This window comes from Myxine glutinosa, chromosome 7 (genome assembly GCF_964187855.1).
Source record: "Myxine glutinosa chromosome 7, kmMyxGlut1.1, whole genome shotgun sequence".
Taxonomy (NCBI): Eukaryota; Metazoa; Chordata; class Myxini; order Myxiniformes; family Myxinidae; genus Myxine; species Myxine glutinosa.
Genome location: NC_136267.1, coordinates 97,652,054 through 97,677,227, shown reverse-complemented (window position 1 = coordinate 97,677,227; position 25,174 = coordinate 97,652,054). Strand labels below are relative to the sequence as shown.

At 42.5% G+C, this 25,174-nt stretch overlaps 1 protein-coding gene across 4 annotated transcripts in view; it reads right to left on the bottom strand.

Annotated features, from left to right (window-relative positions):
- Nucleotides 1–25,174, bottom strand: part of MMADHC (metabolism of cobalamin associated D) — a 58,221-nt gene that overhangs the window by 17,060 nt on the left and 15,987 nt on the right. For all 4 annotated transcript variants that reach the window (XM_068122783.2, XM_068122782.2, XM_068122781.2 and 1 more), the window contains exons 5-7: nucleotides 20,497–20,608; nucleotides 2,977–3,107; nucleotides 277–363 (exon numbers count right to left, since the gene is read on the bottom strand). In XM_068122783.2, the coding sequence (XP_067978884.2) occupies nucleotides 277–363; nucleotides 2,977–3,107; nucleotides 20,497–20,608 (330 nt within the window). The remainder of the gene's footprint in view (nucleotides 1–276; nucleotides 364–2,976; nucleotides 3,108–20,496; nucleotides 20,609–25,174) is intronic.

Here is a 25,174-nt window from a genome sequence, read left to right as displayed (position 1 = left end):
GCACCGTATCCCTGCACATCGTAAGAGGCGACCAAGGGTTGGCGTCAGGAAGGGCATCCGGCCATAAAAACATTGCCTCAAACAGGGAACCATGATTGTCATGGGGCCCGCAAGGCTAACCCCCACTCTAGCGGGGAAAAATGGCCTTAAAACGATCATTCATTCATTCATTCATTCATTTATTGGACCAGGAATAGCATGGCTTGAGTCACACCTGCAACTCTCGATACAACAAACTACGATTGAATTACATTTTATTTACAAACCCAGACTTACTGCAAGACCAGAGGAAGGGTCGATAAAGTCAGCCCAGTAGCCTTCGGCTCGCAAGGCAAAGCAAATTTCTTTCGCGCCATCAATAAACTAGAAATGCAAGGATGACATCAGTCAGGATACACCATAGACGGCTCAAAACGATCACAGAGCATTACATTGACACAAACCAATGGTTTTCATTTAAATGCAATCAAAATTAATGGCATGATCAACTACAACATTCATAGGGTGTCAACGGTTTCTAAACGGTCCATCTCGTGTTTCTTAAACTTGTTGCAAGCAACTACTGATTGGCATTTTCCACCACATTTCCGACATTTTCCACCACATTTCCGACATTTTCCACGAAAAAATTATTTACGACCTTTGAAGCTTTATTTCAGATTTCAGATGGATCCCCCCTATTGGTCCTCTGTCAAGACTATGGAATCTAATGTCCTTAGCATCTTTTCTCAAAAGGTTGTGTCTAAGCATTTACTTCAAGCTCAATATACAGGTTGGTGGCCTTTGCAGTCTTGGTCTCTTCTGTCATTTCTCCTGATAAATTATATGCTATGATATTGGAAAAAGTCCAGTGGAAGATATAGAGTGGTGCGCACCACTCGCCTTTTTCTTCACGTGTGAGTCAATTATGCGTGTGTTTACAGGATACGTGTACGATAAGAGGTGTTAATCTTTTAATAGCACAATGAATGTGTTTCTCCCAATCGTGTTGTTCATCTTTTTTTTAAGTGCTTTAAATGCACGTTTCCCAATCAGCCTGTTACTGGATTTTGTCGCAGGTTGTGACCGCAGTGCGGACATTCTTGTTTCATCTAAGGAACGGCTGGGCAGGTCAGCACACCAGTTCGCTACTTTGGCCACCAGTCATTGTGAATCTGCTGAACTGTTGGCCGGATTTAAAAGCCGGATTTAAAATCTGGCCGGATTTTAAATCCTCGGATCCGCCCCTGCTGCTGATCCCCTGGCCACCCTCCCCCACCTCCAAACCCCATGCATGCCTCTCATACTGTGGCATGTCCATTAATTTTTGCACTCCAATTTCCGCACAAACCTTGACATCCTTTTTTAAATAAAGAAAGCCAAGGCAAACTTTGAACCACCCTCAAATATCAAAAAAATAATTGCAAAAACTTGAACATGCCGATCTTACTATCAATTTATAAAACACAAGAAAACCAGTATGATGAGACCAATGCCACCCTCTCCAATAATTGTTTTTCCTTTGATGTGCATTTATTACCTCTGCCACCAAAGGAGGACGGAAGTTATGTTTTCACGCTGTCTGTCTATCTGTCTGTCTGTGAGCACGATATCTCAAAATGCTATTGACGGATACGGCCAAAACTTGGACAGGTTGGATGTGTGACAAGGACGAATTGATTCTACTAGTGAGGTACGCGTGCTACGCACGGGTGGGAGGCCAGAAGCAAACAGACAATGCAGAAACGGTGAATGCTAAAGCATGAAACCAATAAATTCCACATTCCTGTAGCACCTTCAGTCGCACGTCAAACATGGACAAGTTCGTGGAGGACTTCCACGAAAAACGTACCTGTTTGCAAACAAACAGGTACGTGCGTTCCATACTCAGTCAATGGCGAATCTGCATATCATTCGCGATCCGCGAATGTCACTTTATTTTTTTTTTTTTTTTTTTTAATACTGAATCGAGGCTCGTGAAAGAGCTAAAACTTTTATAAACTTTTAGAAAATAGAAACCATCACGGCATTCCGTCATTCACTTAAACTCGATATCTCTTTTTTCATTCCAAACAGCATAACTCCAATCACAAATTAAATAACATTAATATTAAAAATAAACTTTTAACAACATTCATGACATAAACAAATATTTAAATCCTGATGTGAAGTTTCGTACGGTTGGGTGAATACAATTACGAATTCAAAATCGTAATTGTATTCACTCAATTCCAATGATCAATTGATACTTTAACAAAACGATTAACACGATTAACGTTTAACGATTAAACGTAACGATTGAATGACGGTTGTATTGGGATATTATCAAACCCGGCCATTGCCGTCATCTGTCCACTTCCGGATTCGCTGCGGGTCGTAATTCTCATCAAAATCTAAACAGTATTTGTAGAATTTCAATAAAAGCCACATCACTGTTCATATCGGTAAATATTATTCCATCGTGTTTGGAAAAACTGGAAAATTGCAAAATTGGAAAACTTGGAAAAACAATATAGCCTATTTTACTCCAAGGGGGCCTAGGATTACCCACCCAAAATATCGTTGCGATCGGTTCAGCCGTTTTTGCGGTACCTTCGAACGGACAGACAGACAGACAGACATTTGGTGAATTATAGCAAGATCATGGTGAAGATTTGAATCTGGATACAATAATGTTTTTTTTAATGATTCTTCACCATCGAGAGATGTGGCCAAAATCAATACATAGCACGATATCTCAAAAAGTTGGACGAGTTATGACAAAACTAGCTGAGTTGGGCACGTGACAAGAACAAACTAATTCGATTTTGGTTCAAGCATGGATCCAGATCAGGCCTATCAGTGGATACAAAATGTAAACTGTTCAGCCTGGTGGATGTATGCGCTCTAACGAGTGCCTTTCCAGTTTATATACCATAAATATTGAAGGAAACACGGTTTTAAAAAAAGCAGATCTACCGAATGAAGGAGTAACTTATGGTTGGGAAGTAGACTTACGTTATCAAGCATTTTCTCCCTTTCCTCCTGTACTTCCTCACTCCACACTGACATATTGTGCTTTGTTTTCTGTGTCACTGTCACAACCGTTACGGGTGAGCGTGGGGCTTCCGGGAACATGGCAATGAAATCTGTGGTACAGTAGTCATGGGTTAGCAAAACAGGGTGCAAGATTACTGCATGCATTGTCAAGGTATTCATTGACATTTCAAAAATATGCATATCAAATGCTGTAAAAACATCCTATCATTCGCACAATGTATTTTTGCAAATCATTCGCAATTCTTAAGATTATAATGGAAGAGGCATTCCTCCTTCCTGTCAACACAGTGTCTGAGGCTCATTCACATGTCTGGGGCCATTTGGGACCAGGCAGGACCGCATAAAGTTGCATTCAAAACCAATCCAATCGATCATGGGTAAGGAGCTGGGTGGCAAAAGCCACTTGCCCGGATACAAGGTCCGTTGCAGCCCATTTGGGCTGCGTTAAGGCAGCCATTCAACATCCACACGCTACTTCAGTTTCGGAGAGGAAGGAGAAAAAATTGGCAAGCATTCTCAAATCTGTGGAGGCAAAGACTTTGTCTCAATGGTGGAAAACCACACAAATGCAGCTATTATTCTCAATCTGGCCGGACAAGTCTGTACAGCGTCAGTCAAGTACGGTAATTATTTATTGGTGGCCAGGTATGGTATTGTTACGGGCGTCGAGGATGAGGACCTGAGTCCCAAACGTCACTCCCGACTAAGTGTGTTATAGGGTGACTAATGTCAGCGCCCCCAAGTCCTATCCCCAACCCGCCGGGCCGAGGCCCGCAAGCTGGCTGAGCGGTTTTTGGAAGCTTGAACTTTTGGTTTAGTGCAAGGAGTTTAAACTGCCACACTGGCAGCTCAGGGGAGCTTGCAAACCGATCCGAAAAAGGTCAATCAAACAAAATGAAATACAATCAATTTACTTCAAATAATGCAAAACGATACAATAATCAAATCATATAAGTACAAGTATGACAGACTTCATTAATTAATTAATAATGACAGATTGAAACAATTAACACAGGCCACATACAACTGATATGAAAGGTGAAATGCGACACAACATTCACACACAACACTCTATCTAACCCAGGGAAGGGAAGGGAAGGTAAGCAAAGTAATAAAATAATAATCGCAGGGAATTTAAATAAAATGCAATTTGAGGATGGGGATGGAATGGGGTTCAGGACTGTTTGAAGAGCAGCTTACTCAATGTTCGTCAGAGCGGGCTTGGCGGGAACCAAGGTTCACCAACGTTCCGCAATCCCCCTCTCCTTTCATCAACCTCCACGAGCACGAATCGCGTTTTCCCACCCTGCCAAGAGCCGCTCTTCTTCTTCCTCTCTATCTTTTTCCTGCACTTTCTTGCTTCTGGAACAGCTTTTGGTTTCCGAGGAACTTCGACTTCTTCAGGCACACTACTTTTGCTAGATCCTTGTAAATCTGCTTCACAATGTCCAGGAAACGGTAAATCAGCAAGGCCTCCACGCCGGCCGCGTTTCTTCTTCCTCTCCCTTTTCCTGCCCTTTTTTTGCTTCTCAGAAAAAGGGATGAATCCTTCCCAAAGCTGTTTTTGTGCAACACCACCAACAGTCAAAATCATGTGGCGTAAAGGGAGTCGGTATGGGGTAAACTTTAAGAAAAAGGAAAAATAAAAACAAAAAGGTCATATTTGGGGAACAACAACCGAACTGACACCCCTATGCAACACACCCCAAACAACACACCTCCAAAATGACCGACATTCCCACAAACGTAACAGTATGAATGCCAAACGCACTTCCACCATCACCGACAAGCTGGCCCCACCTATGGATTTTAAGACAGAGCGTTGATGAATCAAAGGAGTCATTCGCTCTCAGATCACTCAGGCCCAAAAGCTCACCTCTTCCAATGGTGATGGAATACAGCACAGCTGTTAATTTCAGAGACAAGAATAATTTCCAAATTTGATATCGTTCAGTCAACCGATCTCTGATAGAGGTCAATGGAAAATAGACTCCATTTCAGGGTCCGGAAGGGTCATCTTAAACATTGTAGCCGAGAACCTCCTCTTTCTGAGCTATGTAACAAAGTAATACATTATCTTGAATCTTTATTCATGCAGAATACATCTAGAATGGCACTCGGTAGAGCACATAAAACCACCAGTCTGAACAGTTTACATTTTGTATCTTACTGACAGGCCGGATCTGGATCTGGAGCTGAAGAAAAATCTAATCAGCTTGTTCTTGTCACCTAACCAACTCATCCACCTAGTTTTGTCAGAACTCTTCAAAACTTCTTGAAATATCATCCTATATATTGTTTTTGATCAGTATTTTTTTTTATCAGTATCAGAATTCATGTGATTTGAGTGAATATTCGAAAGACGGAAACATGATTATAAAGTATCATGTTTGTACAAATGGATGTTTGGAAACCATATATATTTATCAGTATCCTATATATTTTATCAGATCAGTATCAGATAAATATCTACAGTATTTTTTTTTATTTTTTTTATATTGTTTTTGATCACATCTCTCATTGGTGAAGAATCACTAAATAAATTATTCCTTGTCACACACCCAACCTGTCCACAAAGTTTTGGCCGAATCCATCCATACCTTCTTGAGACATCATGCACACAAACAAACAGCAAGGGTGAAAACAAGCTCCGTCCACCTTGAGGGGACGGAGATAAACGAGAGTTGATAGAACAGTATACTATGCAAGTATTTACAGGGAGTCTCCGGTTTACAAACACAGTGTTCCTGAAAAGGTGTCATAAGCCGGATCAACAAATCCCCTTTAAATACATGCAACAAGTGATTAATTGGTTCCTGAACACAGGAACACTTTTTTTTTCTTTTTTTACATAAAACGTTATCAAATACAACAACAACAACAACATGCATTTTAAGGCCATGTTCCCTGCTAGAGCGGGGGTTAGCCTTGCGGTCCCCATGACAATCTTCTCCATTTTGCCCTATTTTCTGCATCTCTCCTTGTTAACCCCCTTGCCCGCATTTCTTCTTCCACCATCTTTAGCTAAGTCTTTCTCGGTCTTCCCCGTCCTCTACTTCCTTCTACATTAACTTCCATCACTCTTCTCAACCAGTCACTTTCATCCTTCCTCAATACATGACCAAACCATCTCAACCTGTTCCTCTTCACAGCATCAATCACAGGCAATATTCCCATCATCTTTCGCAATTCATCATTTGTCTTCCTCTCTCTCAACGATACTCCGCACATCCATCGAACCATTCGCATTTCCACCCTTTCCAGCCTTCGTTGCTGCTCTACGTTCATTACCCATGTCTCGCTCCCATAAATCATAACACTTCTCACACATGCAGCATACACCTTTCCCTTCAGCTTCAGCGACACTCTCCTCCTCATCAGCACGCCACTCAGTTCCCGAAACTTCTTCCATGCACATCTCACTCGAGCAACCGTTGCCGAGTCTGATCCACCTTCTCCATTCAGCATGTCTCCGAGGTAGCAAAATGTTTTCACACCTTCCAGCTTCACGCCGTCTCCAAGATCCAACTCAACATTTCCTCCATCTGCAGCTCCCTCTGTGCACACCTTACATTTGAATGTAGCTGCCACACTGGTTAATGACCCTCTCAGACCACTACATTTTTGATGAACCCACTCAGCACACATTGTACATTGAATGGAGTTCACTCCGACACCCTTCCTGCACACAGCACACGGCCACTTCCCAGTTCTTTCCACCTCACCACATGCTTTACCACTTGCCATCACCTTTATCTTTCCGATATTCACCTTCAGACCTTTTGTCTTCATACATTCCTTCCACTTGTTCATCTTTTCCTTCAGTCCATCCATACTTTCCACAATCAACACCAGATCATCTGCATACAACAACTCCCACGGTAAACCCTCCTTTACGGTCTGAGCCAGCACCTCCATCACAGCTACAAATAGTAGTGGACTTAGTACCGACCCCTGATGCACTCCCACCTTCACCTCAAACTCACCACTGTTCCCGTCCTTCGTCCTTACAGCTGTGCGTGCTCTTTTGTACATTGCCATCACTACTCTGATCAACCATTCCTCCACTCCTAACTTCCTCAATGCCCATGTCAATACTTTGCGTGGAACCCTATCGAATGCTTTCTCCAGATCAACAAACCCAAAAAACAACTTCTTCCTCTTATCCATGTACTTCTCCTGCAACTGCCTCACAATGAAAAGCGCATCTGTCGTTCCTCTTCCTGGCATAAATCCAAACTGCATTTCGTCGATCTTCACTTTCTTCCTTATCCTCCTCTCCAACACCCTTTCCAATACCTTCATTCCATGCTCCAATAACTTTATCGCTCGGTACGAGCCACACTCCAGAGGGTCACCTTTCCCCTTGTATAGAGGGACGAGGGTACTCAGTTCCCAATCCACTGGAATGCGGCCTTCTTTCACCACCAGATTACAGATCTCTGTCATTCTCTTCACACCCCAACTTCCTGCTGCCTTCAACATATCTCCCACAACTCCCGTCGGCCCTCCCGCTTTTCCACTCTTCATTGCTTTTATCGCTTCCTCAACTTCCTTCTCAGTTATCTTCTCTGCCGGTCCTAAAACTGGGTTACTCTCTATGTTGCCATCCCATTCATTCTCTGTATTCAACAGCATTTCCATATATATTTTCCATCTTCCTTTAATTCCATCTGGGTCGACAACGATTTGTCCCACTTCATCCTTCAAGCAACTCACCCCCATCACATCACACCTCTCTTTCGCTATGTGCTTTGCAATCCTGAATACTGCTTTCTGACCCTCTTCCGAATCCAAGCGTTCTCCGAACATTTTCCTACATGCCTCCTGCGCCTTTGCTACCTCTTTCTTTGCAGCCTTCCTGGCTGCCTTATAACTTTCATGCTCTGCTGTTTCTGCTCCCGTACCCTTCGCCTTCTGCCACTCTTTGAACTTCTTCCTCTTCTCGTCAATCCTCTTTCCAACCTCAACATCCCACCACCATGTTTCCGAGTGCCTCGGTGGTCCTTTTGTCCATCCACATACCTCACCAACGGCTCCCAACAGACTAGCTTTCATTGACATCCAACCACTTTCAAGCTCAACCACATCATCCTCTACCCTACTCAGCCTCTCTTTTAATGCCTCCCTTACTGTCACCTCTTTCAACCTCCACACCTTCATTCTCGGTTGGTACTTCACCCGCCGAGCTCTTCTCGCACCTTTCACCCTTATGTCGCAGACAACCAAGTGGTGCTGTGAAACAGCCTCCTCCCCCGGGATCACCTTTGTGTCCCGGAGGTGCCCCCTATCTCGCCGACGCACCATCAGGTAGTCAACAGTTGTCGTCGACCCACCTGACGTGTATGTAACAAGCTTATTGTCCTCTTTCTGGAACTGAGTATTACAAATCAACAAATCAGCTCCATCAGCAAACTCCAAAATCCTTTCACCTCCTCCATTTCTCACACCATATCCGTAACCCCCATGAACTCCCTCAAAACCATCCATACTCCTTCCCACATGTCTTCAGGTCTCCTCCCACCACAACAACTTCCTCATCTTTCACGTTTTCCATCAGCTTCTCTATCGCACACCAGAACTTGTCCTTCTCTTCATCGCTTCGACCAACCTGCGGAGCATATCCCGAGATGACGTTCACCAAGAGCTTTCCAATCATCATTTTCACCATCATCAACCTATCACTCACTCTCATCACACTCACCACACTGTCTACAAACTCCTCAGAAAACAGGACACCAACACAATTCACGCCCTCCGGGCACCCTTGCCACACAAACTTGTATTTCTGTCCCTGCCTACCCTTCACCATTCTCACACCACTTCCCTTCCATCTCGTCTCTTGCACACAACATATGTCCACTCTTCTTCTGACCAATACTTCCACCACTTCACCTGATCTCCCTGTCATTGTCCCCACATTCCATGTCCCAAACCTCAGAAACCGATCTCCACTTCGGGCTGCACCCTGCCCATATGTACTTGTGATTGTCATGGTTCTCTTTTTGAGGCAATGTTTTTATGGCCGGATGCCCTTCCTGACGCCAACCCTCTTAGTCGTCTCTTATGACACGCAGGGATACGGTGTACCTATTCTGACCAGGGTACACACTGGGAAACGTTTAAGACATGTAAATTCTGGTGGGGGGGGGGGGGGGGGGCGTCAGCATCACGGCTGCGGTTTAAACATATTCCAACAATATCCAAACAGAACGATGAAAAAAACAATCCGGGAAAAGTCTCCAAGCGAGAACGTGGATTTGAGAAAGGAGCAGAGGCGGAAGAAAACGAGATACAGGGGGCGGGGCACAAGCCGAGACGAGGAGGAGAGCGAACAAGCACGTGTCCGGGAGGAGAGAAAGAATCAATATAGAATTCTTTGTCTCAGGAGGTGAGGTGAGGGGGAGAAAACAAAATAAAAGAAACAAGCAATACAGCGAAGGAAATAACCCAAACCGACAAAACACCGATGGGGGGAGGGAAGCCCCAAGTCACCAGGCCGCGCACGAGGTACGACTCAGAAAACGATTAACTACACACAAGTTTGCACGAACCACAAACCAACACCAACTAGAAACACACAATAACACGTACACAGCAAAATAACCAGTGGGAATTTGACAAAGACAAGAATGGGAAAACACTCAAACTTCGATGCCGTGGAGAGCTCGAAGCACGCCTCACTCGCCCGAGGAACCGGAAGTGTTGATGATTACACCTCACCAACACGTAATCTAGCGCGGGCGTCGAACCAGTTCATTTCCGGGCGACCGGGCTGATACTCGGCCCGGCCGTGGCCGAAGCCGTTGATTCCGCCGTAGCACGCTAACGCGTAGGCTCACGCGTCCCCGGTCCGCCGGGGCTCCGCGGGTGTCCTACCGTGCCCACGTCGCCATGTCTCACTGAATAAGAGTCAGACGTGGTGCCCGGGGACGGAGTTCGCTGTCTAAACATGGTAGCGCTAGGCCAGTGGGACCGCCGGGACCCACGTGCACTCACAAGTTGTTCTGCGCGTGGGCGGCAGTATCAGACCGGGGCGCCCAAACGCTCCCCGGCTAAAGTTCATCCTGAAAGCGCCCACATTGTGCGGACAAACCCCACCAAGTCGAGGGCCACGTGGTCAGGAGAACCTCGTCCCTTCCGGCACACTGTGCCTATCGGCCGGCCTCGAAGACCGAAATTGTGACTATGTCACCCGCTTAAGTGTCAAGTTATCAAGTTATCATAAAACGTTATCAAATGAGCTTTTAAAATCAAGAATGAATAAATTAGAGTAGATCAAATGTGTGTCGTGAAAAAGGGGACGAGGGACAACGAGCTAGTTGAAGGGGCAGGGCAAAGTGAAAAGGGCAGCTGTCTCGTGCCGGTAAGGAACCCCGTGGAGAGAATGCTTTCTCTCCTGACGGGAAAGAACCTTGTGGAGAGAATGACGTGTGAAATGGCGGAAGAGTGATGGAGCGAATCCCATGGGAGTGAGTTGTGAGTTATGGTGTGAATGGGTAAGTAACTGTCAAGGTACGATTTCCTGCATTTAGCGCTTGGCATTTTCAAAGAATTGTATTCATGTGATTTGAGTGAATATTCGAAAGACGGAAACATGATTATAAAGTATCATGTTTGTACAAATGGATGTTTGGAAACCATGGACTCCATCGGAAGTCGTTTAGCACTACAGAAATAGAAGACAGTGTCAATCGTAATCGTACATATAGCCATATCAGCGGCCTCTTCTTCAACCTCTTCTGCTACATATATTATATATAGCATTGTTCTTGGAAGCATAATAAAGGCAATTTGTGTTCTTCAGTGTTCAAGTATTAAATTCAATTTAAATAAGAGTTTAAAGGCATATAAATAAATTAATCCCGGGTTTTACCGTCATTTTACCAATTGTCTATTACATCACCCTGTCTAACTCACTATATTAGTTATATTATTAGTTCTACTTTTTCATATTTCTCTTTATTCATTCCAATTCTTGCTGCTTCTTTATTTCTCTCCTTCTTTATCTATGTCTTCAGAGAAGTGAATTCTTGCAGAATTTTTTTTTCTTCTGGAAGGCTCACTTGGCTGCGCTTGGATGGGTTTGAGGGTAGAGGAGTAGCGGCTGAAATCCGAATCCTATCCAGGTTCCTCCTGATGCCTCCATCTTTGCTCTTCACTTTTTTATTTTGGTTCCTTCTGATGACTCCAATGCTTTCTGTTTTTTCAAAGTATTTAGTTTTTTGTTTCATTATTTGTGCCTGTTGTTTGTGTCCTTTACAATGTCCTTAAAACAGCAAGTTTCCTGTTTGGAATGATTTTCAATTTTGTTTGAGTACCAGGAAAAGAGACTCAAACATATTCAATCAAAAAAAAAGTAAAAATGTTATCTCAATCGTCTCTGGGCATGTGCCGGTGCATGTGAGGTGCGGTTGCAAAAAAATTCAGAGAAAAAGTAAGGCAAAACTGCAAACTTGACTTCCTATTCATTTTCAATTCGTTTTCAAAATGTAACATCCAATTTAAATTAGTTGTTCCTCGATCATAAACTGACAAGACAGACAGACATGAACCAATTTCTTAACATTTTAAAAGAAAAATCATTCCTATGACCTTCTTGATGACAGTTAACCTGACCTTGAGCTCAAGCCCAAGCATATACAATCATAAAGATGAAGGTGAAACTTTGTTTTACATACTTGCAGTAACATTTGTATAAAAAAATGAAGCTACGCAGTACATAGTTATAAAGAAGACACGGTTAAAACTCTCATGGATGCAATAGCTGAGCGTTTACTCGATTTTCAAATCAAGAAGAAAAAGGTTATTGAGTGCTCCACTTGTTGTGTTGTACAAGAGTCGGGTAATGTTCATATTCTTGGTTGTCAAGTCATGACCGAGCTGGGTAATGAAAGGGCAATGTTTGTTTGCGTGAAAAAATGGCTGCCCAAATGATGAATGATTGCCAATTTAATAGCTCAGTTGTTGTAGCTGATGCGCTTTGCTCGGCATAGCAAAGGGGCCTGTGAAACTTAATTAATCTTCGAGTTCAACATGGTTCATCACTGCACTTTTCAGTCAAAGCACGTTTATTTATCAATTATTATTCTTTTCATAACATGCCATGCTCATTAGGACGTGCCTTGGAGGAGGCATGCCAGTGGCACAGTGAATGTTCATTGTAGGAGCCATCCCCTGATAACGAAGAAACCAAGCTGAGAACAAAATGCAAAATGACCAATTTGAATCTGTGTGCAGGGCACAGAAAGAATCATCTGATTAACTTCCATGCCACACATAAGGAAATGTTACAATCCATAGAGTCTTCATCCAGGAAAGGTTTGGAGTGGGAGAGATCCGAAAGGGTAAGCTTCAATATGGTTCCTGGGTACTTCAAAAAAAAAAAGATATTTTATGAGGCAAGAGACTTTGTTCTGTTTGTATACGGATAGTGAATTGGCTTCCGATGCAAAGAGAAAAACAATCAGTTTGCACAAAATTGAAACCATTCATGAAACATGAGAGGAAAATACAGAGGAATCTGTGATATATATATTAAGCATTACTTTTTCCATCACATATAATGCTCAGTTTGATGACCTTAACATTCCATAATAGCATGACAGCCATTTCCCTTCAAAAAGTCCCTTTGTAACGGCATAATGGTCCACCTTCTTCAATGCCTGCTGACAAGCTTTCCAAAGTCCTTCTACTGTAGAAGGGTATCGATTTCTCAGAGCCCATTTTAGGAGGCCAAAAGCACAAAAATCCATGGGTGATGCATCTCATGATTTGACAGGGACATCGTTAAACCGAACAGTTGTACATGTTTTAATAAATCTGCTGTTGAACGAGAGGTATGGCTGGATGCTTCATAGTGGTGGAGTTCCACCATGTTTGTGGAATTTCCTGAGTGTGGTTAGTTATTCCTGAAATGTGACCTTCAAAACAAAATCTTGATCAAATACAGAGTAAACCTGGACTTTGTTTTTGCATTCTCCAGTTTCAATTTGCCATTATAGCAAAAAAAGTCAGCTACCCACTTGAAATCACAGAGGAACTATGTGTATTCACGATACTATCTTTGATACTGCTGTGGAAGTATAGATCTTTACTTTTAATTGATTGAGATTGGTGAGTGAACAGGTAGCTCAGAGAATGTCAGGAATTTGGAAAACCTGGAAATCTCTTGTTCACCTTGTCACGGCCCCAGGCTAGAGCACATTCCTAGGCTTTCACTATTGTGAAGCAAATGTAGCATTGGAGGAACTCCCAGCAGGAGGGGATGGTTGTCAACGCCTGGGGGAGCGAGCTGGTGCCGGTGAGGCAAGCGTGGATGACCAAGTAACATTTGCGGAGAGAGGATTAGTATTTTGCGGAGAAGGGATTAAAATTAGCGCAGGGAGGATTAAAACTGCTGTGCCCATAAAAGCGTGAACATTTCTTGGACTCGACAGTCTGGTCACCAGAAGCTCTGACGAACGGAACGAGTACGGAACGAGAACAGCGCTGCGCAGAGGACCGGCCGAAGAAGAAGAACCAACGACTTGAATTGCCAAATTCGTTGAGTTATTGTAGTCATTATTATTTTGAAACAAGTGATCTATTAATTAAAATAAAGCCTTATTTGTAAAAGCTGTTTCGGTCATATTGGAGTCTCCTGTGTCTTCAAAACATTCTCCTACAATATGGTGGCTACCGTACGAGGATCAATTGAACCATCGACTTGGACAAAGTCATTCTAAAAGTTAGTGTGGGTTCCTTGTCGATTGTCCATTATGATGTATGAACCTGTGTTTAGTTATTTTGTATATATATGGAGAAGGTGGTGTCTGGGAGTCTCCACAATGCACTATTGGTGCACGAAAGCCCTCAGAAGGAAGATACAGATGAGACCCTTTGGCTCCGGTGCTGTGCTAGCTACACAAAGATCCATTTGAGTTGGTCTAGGGTGCTGAGTAAAAAAAAAACACAAAGAACCATTTTTTGAGCTGGGCTCCGGTGCTGTGGACCTACCCAAAGAACCATTTCTGTATGATTAAGCCATTATAATTTATCGGCGACCTTGTAAAATATATGTAACGATTTTAACGTTATAACGTTGTATAGTCCAAAGTATCGTCCTACAAAATGTCTGCTCGTTCTTTTTTGGGTCGTAATCCTGTTGAATTCTCATTACAATGCGGAATTTAGTATGCTGTGTAAGTGATAGAGATCCTTGATGGCGAATCAGAAATAGTGAATGAGCGAGCAAAATCACGGATGGTACATCGGCGACAACGATTTTCTAGCGATTATCCGAGTTGACGACTTTTTTGTAAATACGTTTTTCTGCGCTGTTTAATTAATGCGCCAGTTCTGACACGCGCCGCTGAGAAATGCGCCACTGATGAGCACGAAGCGCGGGCTGTGAGACGCGCGTCTGTGTGTTTGCCTGCATTCACCTGGGTAATTGGGACCGTGTTTGCAAGGATGCGTACGTCATACGCTGGTTATTAAAAGCCTTTTACTGGGAACAAATCGACCCATGAGTGCACCATGGGGCGATTTGTTTGCGAGTTCTGCAAGGCACGTACACTCGTACACCCGTTTACACTTGTACACTCGTTTGCACATTCGTACACTTGTTTAGCACTTGCAACGTACCTTTGAGTTGCCCGCCCAAATGGTAGAGGACTCGCTTGGCGTGCGAGAGACGGCGGGAAATGGAAATATATATATATATTTTTTCTCTCCTTCCAATTTGTGGTATCGTGATAAAACGGCTTATATCTTTGGAACGGCTAGTTGGATTTAGACAAATTAGATGAAATTGTGTAGGACGAAAACTGTGGGTCCAAGGTAAGAGAAAAAAAAAAGGGTGGAGGAGAGGGGGGGAAAAAAAATTCCCGCCAATTTTTCCCGCCATTTCTTATAACACCTAAAACTCGTTCGATTAACATATAAATTAATGACAGACAACGCCATCTGATGCCGGTCCAGAATTATTGTGAAAGATGGCGATTGGATGAAAATTGCATACCGACGCCCCCAGGGTCAAATCGAACATTTTTCCCTCATTGTCCCTCATTTCCATTTCGGCTACCTGTGCTGCTACCTGTCTCTTGCTCCCGCTCCTTCGACGTTTTGCGGGAAGCTTCCAGGAAGCAAAGCCAGTGCTGTTGTTTTTTTGTGTTTTTTTCCTGTGCTTCAATGTGACACCGCACCTTTCCTATGCCATCTCCAGGCATTGCAAATCGTCATTGCTGGGCACCAAAAGGGGCTTTGGCAGTGGCATGCTGAAAGGGAGTACTCAGTTTTCACTCGCGGTGTTGGTTTAATTTCTTTCTTGTTTGTTTTCAGTTAATTGTTGTTGAAGATGGGTTTTTACACTGCACTCACAAAGCGAAAAACAGGGTTAAATGATCGTTTGCGTGCGTACGTGTGGCGTACGTGCATGTCTGCATTTTTGTACACTGTGCTTTCCTATGCCATCTCCAGGCATTGCAAACTTGCAACTCCAGGCATCGTCATTGCAACTCCAGGCATCATCATTGCTGGGCACCGAAGGGGGCTCGGCAGTGACGCATGCTGAAAGGGAATACTCAGTTTCACTCTGGTTACCTCTGCCACTAAAGTTGGATGGAGGTTATGTTTTCACCACTGTCTGTCTGTTTGTCTGTCTGTCCGTTTATCAACAAGATATCTCAAAGTTGTGGACGGATTTGGACGAAACCTGGTGGACCGGTTGGGTGTCTGACAAGGATGATTTGATCCGATTTTGGTAAAGATCTAAATATGGATTCGGCTACAATAATTATTTAATAATTAGCGATTAATGAAGTACTTATTTAATCAATCAAATTTCCTTTCTCTTCGGTCCATTAACTCAGGCACCTTTTGAGTTAGGAAGCTGATATTTGGACATGACAGTGACCAAGTGATGTGGCTATCAAGGATGTTTTTGATTTATTGATTAATCATTTAACCGATTAATTATTTATTGAGTAACCGATTAATTATTTATTGAGTAATTGATTTATTTTTTATTTTTTATAAATGACTTATTTAATTAAATTCCTAAAAGATACATCTTCGGATGAAGCACTTGGTTTAGTTATGCTATTAGCCAATTGATTAAGAAAATATTTTGTGATAATCTTTTATTGATTTTAATTATACAATTAATCAATCAATTAGCGTACACCTCTCCTTCCCAATGCCGCGCTGTAGGATATTTAATTATTTGGCATGGCGGCGGTGTACTTTGAATGTATCTGCGCTTGGTAGATAAAAAAAGGTACTGCATGTTGGCAGCCACTTTTGCGGCCAGTTAGGCCAAACAAATTGAGAGGAAATTGTAGTTAAATACGTAATTTACACATGGCTATTTGTAAAAAAAAAAAGAGGAAATTTGTTGTGATGGGAAACATTTTTCGAAGGTTTATTAAAGTGTTATAATATGACATGTGGCAAGGCAAACTATTGGATGGGAAAATTAGATCTGGTTATAAAATAAATTTATTGACCCCTTGAAGATAATTCTTCGAATCATTGTTTCACTGGCATTTTGAGTTCACATTGGAAATAGTTTGGTAGATAGAGCTTTGGTTAAAACCTTTGGTTGCGGTATTTTGGAACGAATTGATAAACCATAGGAGATTGATAAGAATAGAAACAAATATGGACCCAAAATAGAAAGTTGGATTCATGCCTCTCATTGCAAGCGAGCACATGGGGCTAAGTTGGACGGTCCCACAGAAAATGAGGCTGCACCTAGCAGCCCAGCAGAACATTCAGTGGCAGATAAATGATAGTCGTGATTTACATTCATTTGAATTACATTTTTAAACACCCCTTGCACTGATAAACATTACATTTTCAACATTTAATATTCCTACTTGAATTAGGGAAGATGAATGAATGAATGAATGTTTGTGACATTTATTTGCCTACATGACATACAATTACCTACTGATATTAGCACAGCATGAGGGATAATGTATCACAACTACACTCATGATTAGGGGATTTAGTTCGACCCCGGGAGATAGGGGGATCAGGGTAAGACAAATAATCTGATTTATGTTACATATTAAGGGATGTTCTTTATTTACCTTTTAGGAAGCTTGTTAGTTTGGTATATAATGTTGAATGTCATTGACATATAATTATGTTATAGGTATGAACATATACAAGGGGTAGCTCACATGTTTTACAGATGGCTACAGGTGGGACAAGAGGGAGCAAGATACCACGATTATATAAAAGGGGGTGCCTTTGCATGGTTGGGAAACACATTTGGAGGAGTAGCAGCTAAAATACTCAAATACTTGTTTGTTGGTTTAGTAGTTATATTGACAATTGTTTTAGTGGTGGCTTGCTTGAAAGCCTTAGTGACGGTGTGTTTGAATAAGGTAACCAACAACACGATGATAACACATGAAGTGACAAATGAGGAAAGAAATGTGGAACCAGAAAAGGAAGACTTTTATGGCGACATAAATACCGAGATTAAAAGAATGAATCAAGTGATGTTGCAAATGAATACAGTAGAGTTAAGATAAGGGCATAACAAAAATGTTGTGAATAGTGTCAACCGGTGAACTTCTATCACCACAAGTTACACAGTTTGGAAAAAAAAAAAAAAAAAAAAAAAAAAAAAAAAACAGTGGGGAGGAATTATGGTAATAATACATTATGCTTAATTTGTTGGTTTGGAAAAAAATTGCTAAATACCTGCATGAGTTAATTTTTGAACTATATTAACCTGAAAGCAATTGTGGATGCTATTCTTAGTTTAGTAGTGAAATACATACCTGATTGAATATTATTTGTGTGACGCATATAAATGAATATAACTTTTTGAATGTTTTAAGGAAAAACAACAAATTGTTGAATGTGAAACTGTCGGAAGATATACATGATTATGCTGATTTCATGGTAAGATGTACCCTATCTGATTCAGTGTGTGTGGAAAGCAGATTCAGATGTGACTGAGCATAAGGATAAGACGAGATCACATTTTGAAGGGAGTGCTAACGGAATTGGGAAGAAGTTCGAGAAAGAAAATTTGTGGCTAAAAATGAAGTTAATCTTGGCATACACCCTCTTTCTCAAAGAATGATGAAGACATTCTCCTGTGTAACTTGGAGATGGATGCTTACCTTCACCAAGGAAATTTATGTGACCATTTGCCTGGATCACACTGCAACATATGAAAGAAAGGCGATCACTTACTCTTGTTCGAAGGCTTCGAACATTCATCACATCAGAAGTTGCAGGACAACGACATTTTACCTGCAACCTCTACGAAATGCGGGGACATATGTTATTACTTCACCAACTTCCGGGGAACCAGCATGGAGCTGCAAGCAAACGGCTGTGCCTTTTCACAACAGCTGTGCACGATTCTGCTGGTTGCTCCTGGTATGGACCATGGATGACCTGAACACCATGGTCCCAACATCATTGTGGATGCATCTGGCATCCCTGTTCCACATCTTGCTGGCCAATCAACGTCACACCAATACTTGCTGCCCACTCATAATGAGGGAGGAGGCAAGTCGACTATAACTGGGCGAAGGCCTTGTTCAGGAATTACTATGGTTTACAGCAAGAGTGGCAAGAATGCTGCATGGAGAGCAGGGTCAGTCTATGACTCCGCACAGTTGTTACAACAGCGAGACCCTACACGAAGTAGTGCAGGTGCTATGAAGACATTAGAAGAAAATGTTTCATACCTGAATTCAAACACAAGTGATCAGCCCTTCCTTTCAAACAAAGAGTCAACATTTGTTTGGAGGCAAACATTTTGCCAGATGTTGCAGATGCTTTATAAATTTGAAAAATGGTGAAGTGAAAATTGTTGTGTCTTGGTGATGGTGAAGTGTTGTTTTGCAAAGATATTTGTGATGCAAGTGAAATAGATTGAATTAACAATATGGAAGGAGTCAAGGACCAACGAAATGTTTTGTGATTCTTGCAGGATGACGGAGACGGTGTATGCCTAAGGGAATTGGATTACCAAAGTTGTGGTTTGAGTACTTGCATTGATGTTTAATTGTAGTGATTGATTGTTTACTTGTACTTGTATTGATGTTTAGATTAATGGTTAATATAAACAAAAACAAAAAGATGAGGGAATTGTGGAAGTATAGATCTTTACTTTTAATTGATTGAGATTGGTGAGTGAACAGGTAGCTCAGAGAATGTCAGTAATTTGGAAAACCTGGAAATCTCTTGTTCACCTTGTCACGGCCCCGGGCTAGAGCACATTCCTAGGCTTTCACTATTGTGAAGCAAATGTAGCATTGGAGGAACTCCCAGCAGGAGGGGATGGTTGTCAACGCCTGGGGGAGCGAGCTGGTGCCGGTGAGGCGAGCGTGGATGACCAAGTAACATTTGCGGAGAGAGGATTAGTATTTTGCGGAGAAGGGATTAAAATTAGCGCAGGGAGGATTAAAACTGCTGTGCCCATAAAAGCGTGAACATTTCTTGGACTCGACAGTCTGGTCACCAGAAGCTCTGACGAACGGAACGAGAACAGCGCTGCGCAGAGGGCCGGCCGAAGAAGAAGAACCAACGACTTGAATTGCCAAATTCGTTGAGTTATTGTAGTCATTATTATTTTGAAACAAGTGATCTATTAATTAAAATAAAGCCTTATTTGTAAAAGCTGTTTCGGTCATATTGGAGTCTCCTGTGTCTTCACAACATTCTCCTACACTGCATTAGCCTTTATTCAATGGATGGCAGCACTGGTCTTGTTTGTCGCTAAGATCGATCAACGCTTCATCCAGTGTCGCAGATACTTCCACATGCCTCCTGCAAAATGGCGCTCATACAGCTTTCTGCCATTTGTTTTCATTCCTTAATTAACGCGCTTCAACTGCAGCTTGTGAACGCGTCATTTAAACACGATGCAGCCACAAAATCCTGCTCAATTATCTTGATTACAGCATGTACTGACACACTCGGTCTGAATGCCGTATGGTTGTTTACTCGGCGAAAGGGAAAGGGTTTCACATTGCATCAACACCTCCTGACTGGCCAATTTGTGCCACTATATGCGCATGAAGTTGAATGCGATCAAGCGAAACCACCTCGTGGGGTGGTTTCATTCAGAAGCATTGACTGTTTAAATGGTTTCCATCAAGTGCATGGTCAGTGGACGAACCTGCAAGCAAAGCATATCGATATTGTGCACTAAAAACTCTGAGTGGATCAATGTGCATTGGAATCACAAGTCTGGAGGCTATTCTCAGACCAGGAGGTGACAGTGAAGAGTTTGGCTATAAAAGTTAAACCTGCATTTTGATGAAGCTCTTTGCAGTGGATGACTATCGTACATTCCAGCGAACTTTATTTAGTCCATATGAATTGCAGGGAATGTATGATAAAACTACTACTCAGCTTCTATGCACATCACAATCACATCCTGTACAGTCTCAACCCACAACTCTAAGTTGGGTCTACCATTTCACCACACTCAAGATTCTACTCCAATATGCTCACCTCTATGAAGGAGGTCAGGACAGTTCTGGACTAAGCATTCAACGGAACCAACCTCAAAGAATTGGTCGTCACTTTTTGGTTTTGCTGTTACCGAAGCCGATGTCTCTGCATTCTACAAAGCACAAAGAAAAGCGAAACATTTTTTAAAATGCTCAATGTCAACAAATAATGTGAACCATATCATGGCAGTATTATTAGAGTAGACACTTACAAAGGCATTCTTAACGAACAGTAGTCACGATATACAGCTGTGGCCAAAAAAATTGGCATCCTTGAACTTTTTTCAAATAACCCACAATGTTCTCTAAAAATAAGTTGAAATTGACAAAAGTATTTGGTCTCCACAATTCATTATTTCACTGTTAATATTACAGAACCTTTGATTTTGATTCAGAACTTAATACAGTATATCCTTTTAAATCAGAAAATAAAAATAAATGGCATTGACAAAATTGACACCCTAGACTTTATATTTGGTAGCACACCACAGCCTTTGGACAAAATAACTGCAGTCAAGCGCTTCCTATAGCCATGAACGAGCTTCCTACACCTCTCGACTGGCAGTTTGCCCACTCCTCTTATGTAAACTGTTCCGGTTCTCCCAGATTTGAAGGGTGCCTTCTCCCAACTGATGTTTTCAGGTCTCCCCACAAGTGTTCAATGGGATTTAGATCAGGACTCATTGCTGGCCACTTCAGAACAGTCCAGCATTTTGCCTTGAACCATTCCTGGGTGCTTTTTGATGTGTTTGGGGTCATTGTCCTGCTGCAAGACCCATGACCTTCAACAGAGACCCAGCTTTCTGACACTGGGTTGAACATTGCACTCCAAAATGCCTTGAAAATCTCCTGATTTCATGATGTCATGCACACATTCAAGGCACCCAGTGCCAGAGGCAGCACAGCAAGCCCAAAACATCACTGAACCTCCTCCATGTTTGACTGTAGGGAAGGTGTTCTTTTCTTTGAAGGCTTCATATTGTTTTCTGTACACATAGAGATGTGTTTTACCAAAAAGCTCTAATTTGGTCTCCCAGAATGATTTTGGCTTGTTCAGGTGTGTTTTGGCAAACTCCAGTTCAGGCTTTTCAGCAGTGGGGTCCTCCTGGGTCTCCTACCTTAGAACCCCCTTTCATTGAGTTGGTGACGGATGGTGTGAGTTGAAAATGTCGTACCTCGTGTCTGAAGTTCAGCTTGAAACTGTTTGGCAGTTGATCAAGGTGCTTTCTCCACCATTCCAACAATCCTTCACTGCAATCTTTGATCAAGTTTTCTCTTACGGCCAAGTCCAGGGAAGTTGGCTACAGTGCAATGGGCCTTAAACTTCCTGATAACATTGCGTACGGTGGACACAGGAACATCAAAGTCTCTGGAGATGGACCTGTAGCCTTGAGATTGTCCACGCTTGGCTACAATCTTGTGTCTGACCTCCTCAGACAATTCTCTGGTTTTCTTTCTTTTCTCCATGCTCATTGCGGTTCACACAGTGACACAACACTGCAGAATGACTCCTTTTCTCCATTCAAACTCTTTGAATGAGTGATTTTTATATTGCAGGCTACTGCAACTCTCCAAAGAGGAGTTCAATTCCAAGGTAAAGGAGAATCGCCTGCTTGAAATCCAATTATGTCTAACAACTTCAAAAAGGTGCCAATAATATTGTCTAGGCCATTTTAGGATTTGTGTGTGGAATAAGCTCAGATGTAGTAATTTTTTCTGCTTTTTTTGTTTTGTTCCACTGCAAACCAAAGTAATAAATGTGTGGATACCAAAAGGTTTTTTAATTTCAACAATTTTCTGGAAGAAATGGTGCATTATTTGAAAAAAGTGCAAGGGTACCAATATTTTTGGCCACGAATGTAAAAGTGCGTTTTTGGTGCAAATCCCACTTCAAATAAGTTTAGCTTTATAATGACCAGCGAATTTCAATTTTTAATTATCAAAATACACTCTGCCATAATGGATGTACAAAATGAATAACTAAGTAGACAAGAAAGCATCTCAAAATGCAAAACCCATCTACATACACTTTGTCCTCAAACTAAACTTGATGAAAAAATATATATAGCAAAAAATAAATAAATAAAAGTTAAATATATAAATTGGTTTTCTCCATATTCTAATCATAAAGGTTTGTTGAAAATTTCATGACAAAAGCTCAAACGTTAAACGAGAAAACATCTCAAAATGCAGGCGAACAAAATGAGGTAGCACACCAACATACAACAACATGCATTTTAAAGGCCATTTTCCCTGCTAGAGCGGGGGTTAGCCTTGCGGTCCCCATGACAATCTTCTCCATTTTGCCCTATTTTCTGCATCTCTCCTTGTTAACCCCCTTGCCCGCATTTCTTCTTCCACCATCTTTAGCCAAGTCTTTTTCGGTCTTCCGCGTCCTCTGCTTCCTTCTACATTCATTTCCATCACTCTTCTCAACCAGTCACTTTCATCCTTCCTCAACACATGACCAAACCATCTCAACCTGTTCCTCTTCACAGCATCAATCACAGGCTCTATTCCCATCATCTTTCGCAATTCATCATTTGTCTTCCTCTCTCTCAACGATACTCCACACATCCACCGAACCATTCGCATTTCCACCGTTTCCAAACTTCGTTGCTGCTCTACGTTCATTACCCATGTCTCGCTCCCATAAATCATAACACTTCTCACACATGCAGCATACACCTTTCCCTTCAGCTTCAACGACACTCCCCTCATCATCAGCACGCCACCCAGTTCCCGAAACTTCTTCCATGCACATCTCACTCGAGCAACCGTTGCCGAGTCTGATCCACCTTCTCCATTCAGCATGTCTCCGAGGTAGCAAAATGTTTTCACACCTTCCAGCTTCACGCCGTCTCCAAGATCCAACTCAACATTTCCTCCATCTGCAGCTCCCTCTGTGCACACCTTACATTTGAATGTAGCTGCCACGCTGGTTAATGACCCTCTCAGACCACTACATTTTTGATGAACCCACTCAGCGCACATTGTACATTGAATGGAGTTCACTCCGACACCCTTCCTACACACAGCACAGGGCCACTTCCCAGTTCTTTCCACCTCACCACATGCTTTACCACTTGCCATCACCTTCGTCTTTCCGATATTCACCTTCAGACCTTTTGTCTCCATACATTCCTTCCACGTGTTCATCTTTTCCTTCAGTCCATCCATACTTTCCGCAATCAACACCAGATCATCTGCATACAACAACTCCCACGGTAAACCCTCCTTTACGTTCTGAGCCAGCACCTCCATCACAGCTACAAATAGTAGTGGACTTAGTACCGACCCCTGATGCATTCCCACCTTCACCTCAAACTCACCACTGTTCCCGTCCTTCGTCCTTACAGCTGTGCGCGCTCTTTTGTACATTGCCATCACTACTCTGATCAACCATTCCTCCACTCCTAACTTCCTCAATGCCCATGTCAATACTTTGCGTGGTACCCTATCGAATGCTTTCTCCAGATCAACAAACCCAAGAAACAACTTCTTCCTCTTCTCCATGTACTTCTCCTGCAACAGTCTCACAATGAAAAGCGCGTCTGTCGTTCCTCTTCCTGGCATGAATCCAAACTGCATTTCGTCGATCTTCACTTTCTTCCTTATCCTCCTCTCCAACACCCTTTCCAATACCTTCATTCCATGCTCCAATAACTTTATCGCTCGGTACGAGCCACACTCCAGAGGGTCACCTTTCCCCTTGTATAGAGGGATGAGCGTACTCAGTTCCCAATCCACTGGAATGCGGCCTTCTTTCACCACCAGATTACAGATCTCTGTCATTCTCTTCAAACCCCAACTTCCTGCTGCCTTCAACATATCTCCCACAACTCCCGTCGGCCCTCCCGCTTTTCTACCCTTCATTGCTTTTATCGCTTCCTCAACTTCCTTCTCAGTTATCTTCTCTGCCGGTCCTAAAACAGGGTTACTCTCTATGTTGCCATCCCATTCATTCTCTGTATTCAACAGCATTTCCATATATCTTTTCCATCTTCCTTTAATTACCTTCGCAAAAGCGGAAGGTTATGTTTTGATCGCTGTGTATTTATTTGTATGTCTGTGTGTGTGTGTGTGTGTATGTTATTCGCATAACTTAAAAAGTATTCAACCGAATTGCATGAAATTTGGTGGGATGATTGGTTATTATACGGGACACATTTGATTAGATTTTGGGAGCAATCGGGTCAAAGGTCAAGGTCAAGGTCACGAAAAGGTCAAAATCGTATTTTTGTTGTTCTGTTCCCTACACTCCCATGCCAAGTACAGAACAGTAGCTGCGGCGAAGGTATGCGCTCTACCGAGTGCCCGTTCTAGTTCCATCTGGGTCGACAACGATTTGTCCCACTTTATCCTTCAAGCAACTCACCCCCATCACATCACACCTCTCTTTCGCTATCTGCTTTGCAATCCTGAATACTGCTTTCTGACCCTCTTCCGAATCCAAGTATTCTCCGAACATTTTCCTACATGCCTCCTGCGCCTTTGCTACCTCTTCCTTTGCAGCCTTCCTGGCTGCCTTATAACTTTCATACTTTGCTGTTTCTGCTCCCGTACCCTTCACCTTCTGCCACTCCTTGAACTTCTTCCTCTTCTCGTCAATCCTCTTTCCAACTTCATCATCCCACCACCATGTTTCCGAGTGCCTCGGTGGTCCTTTTGTCCATCCA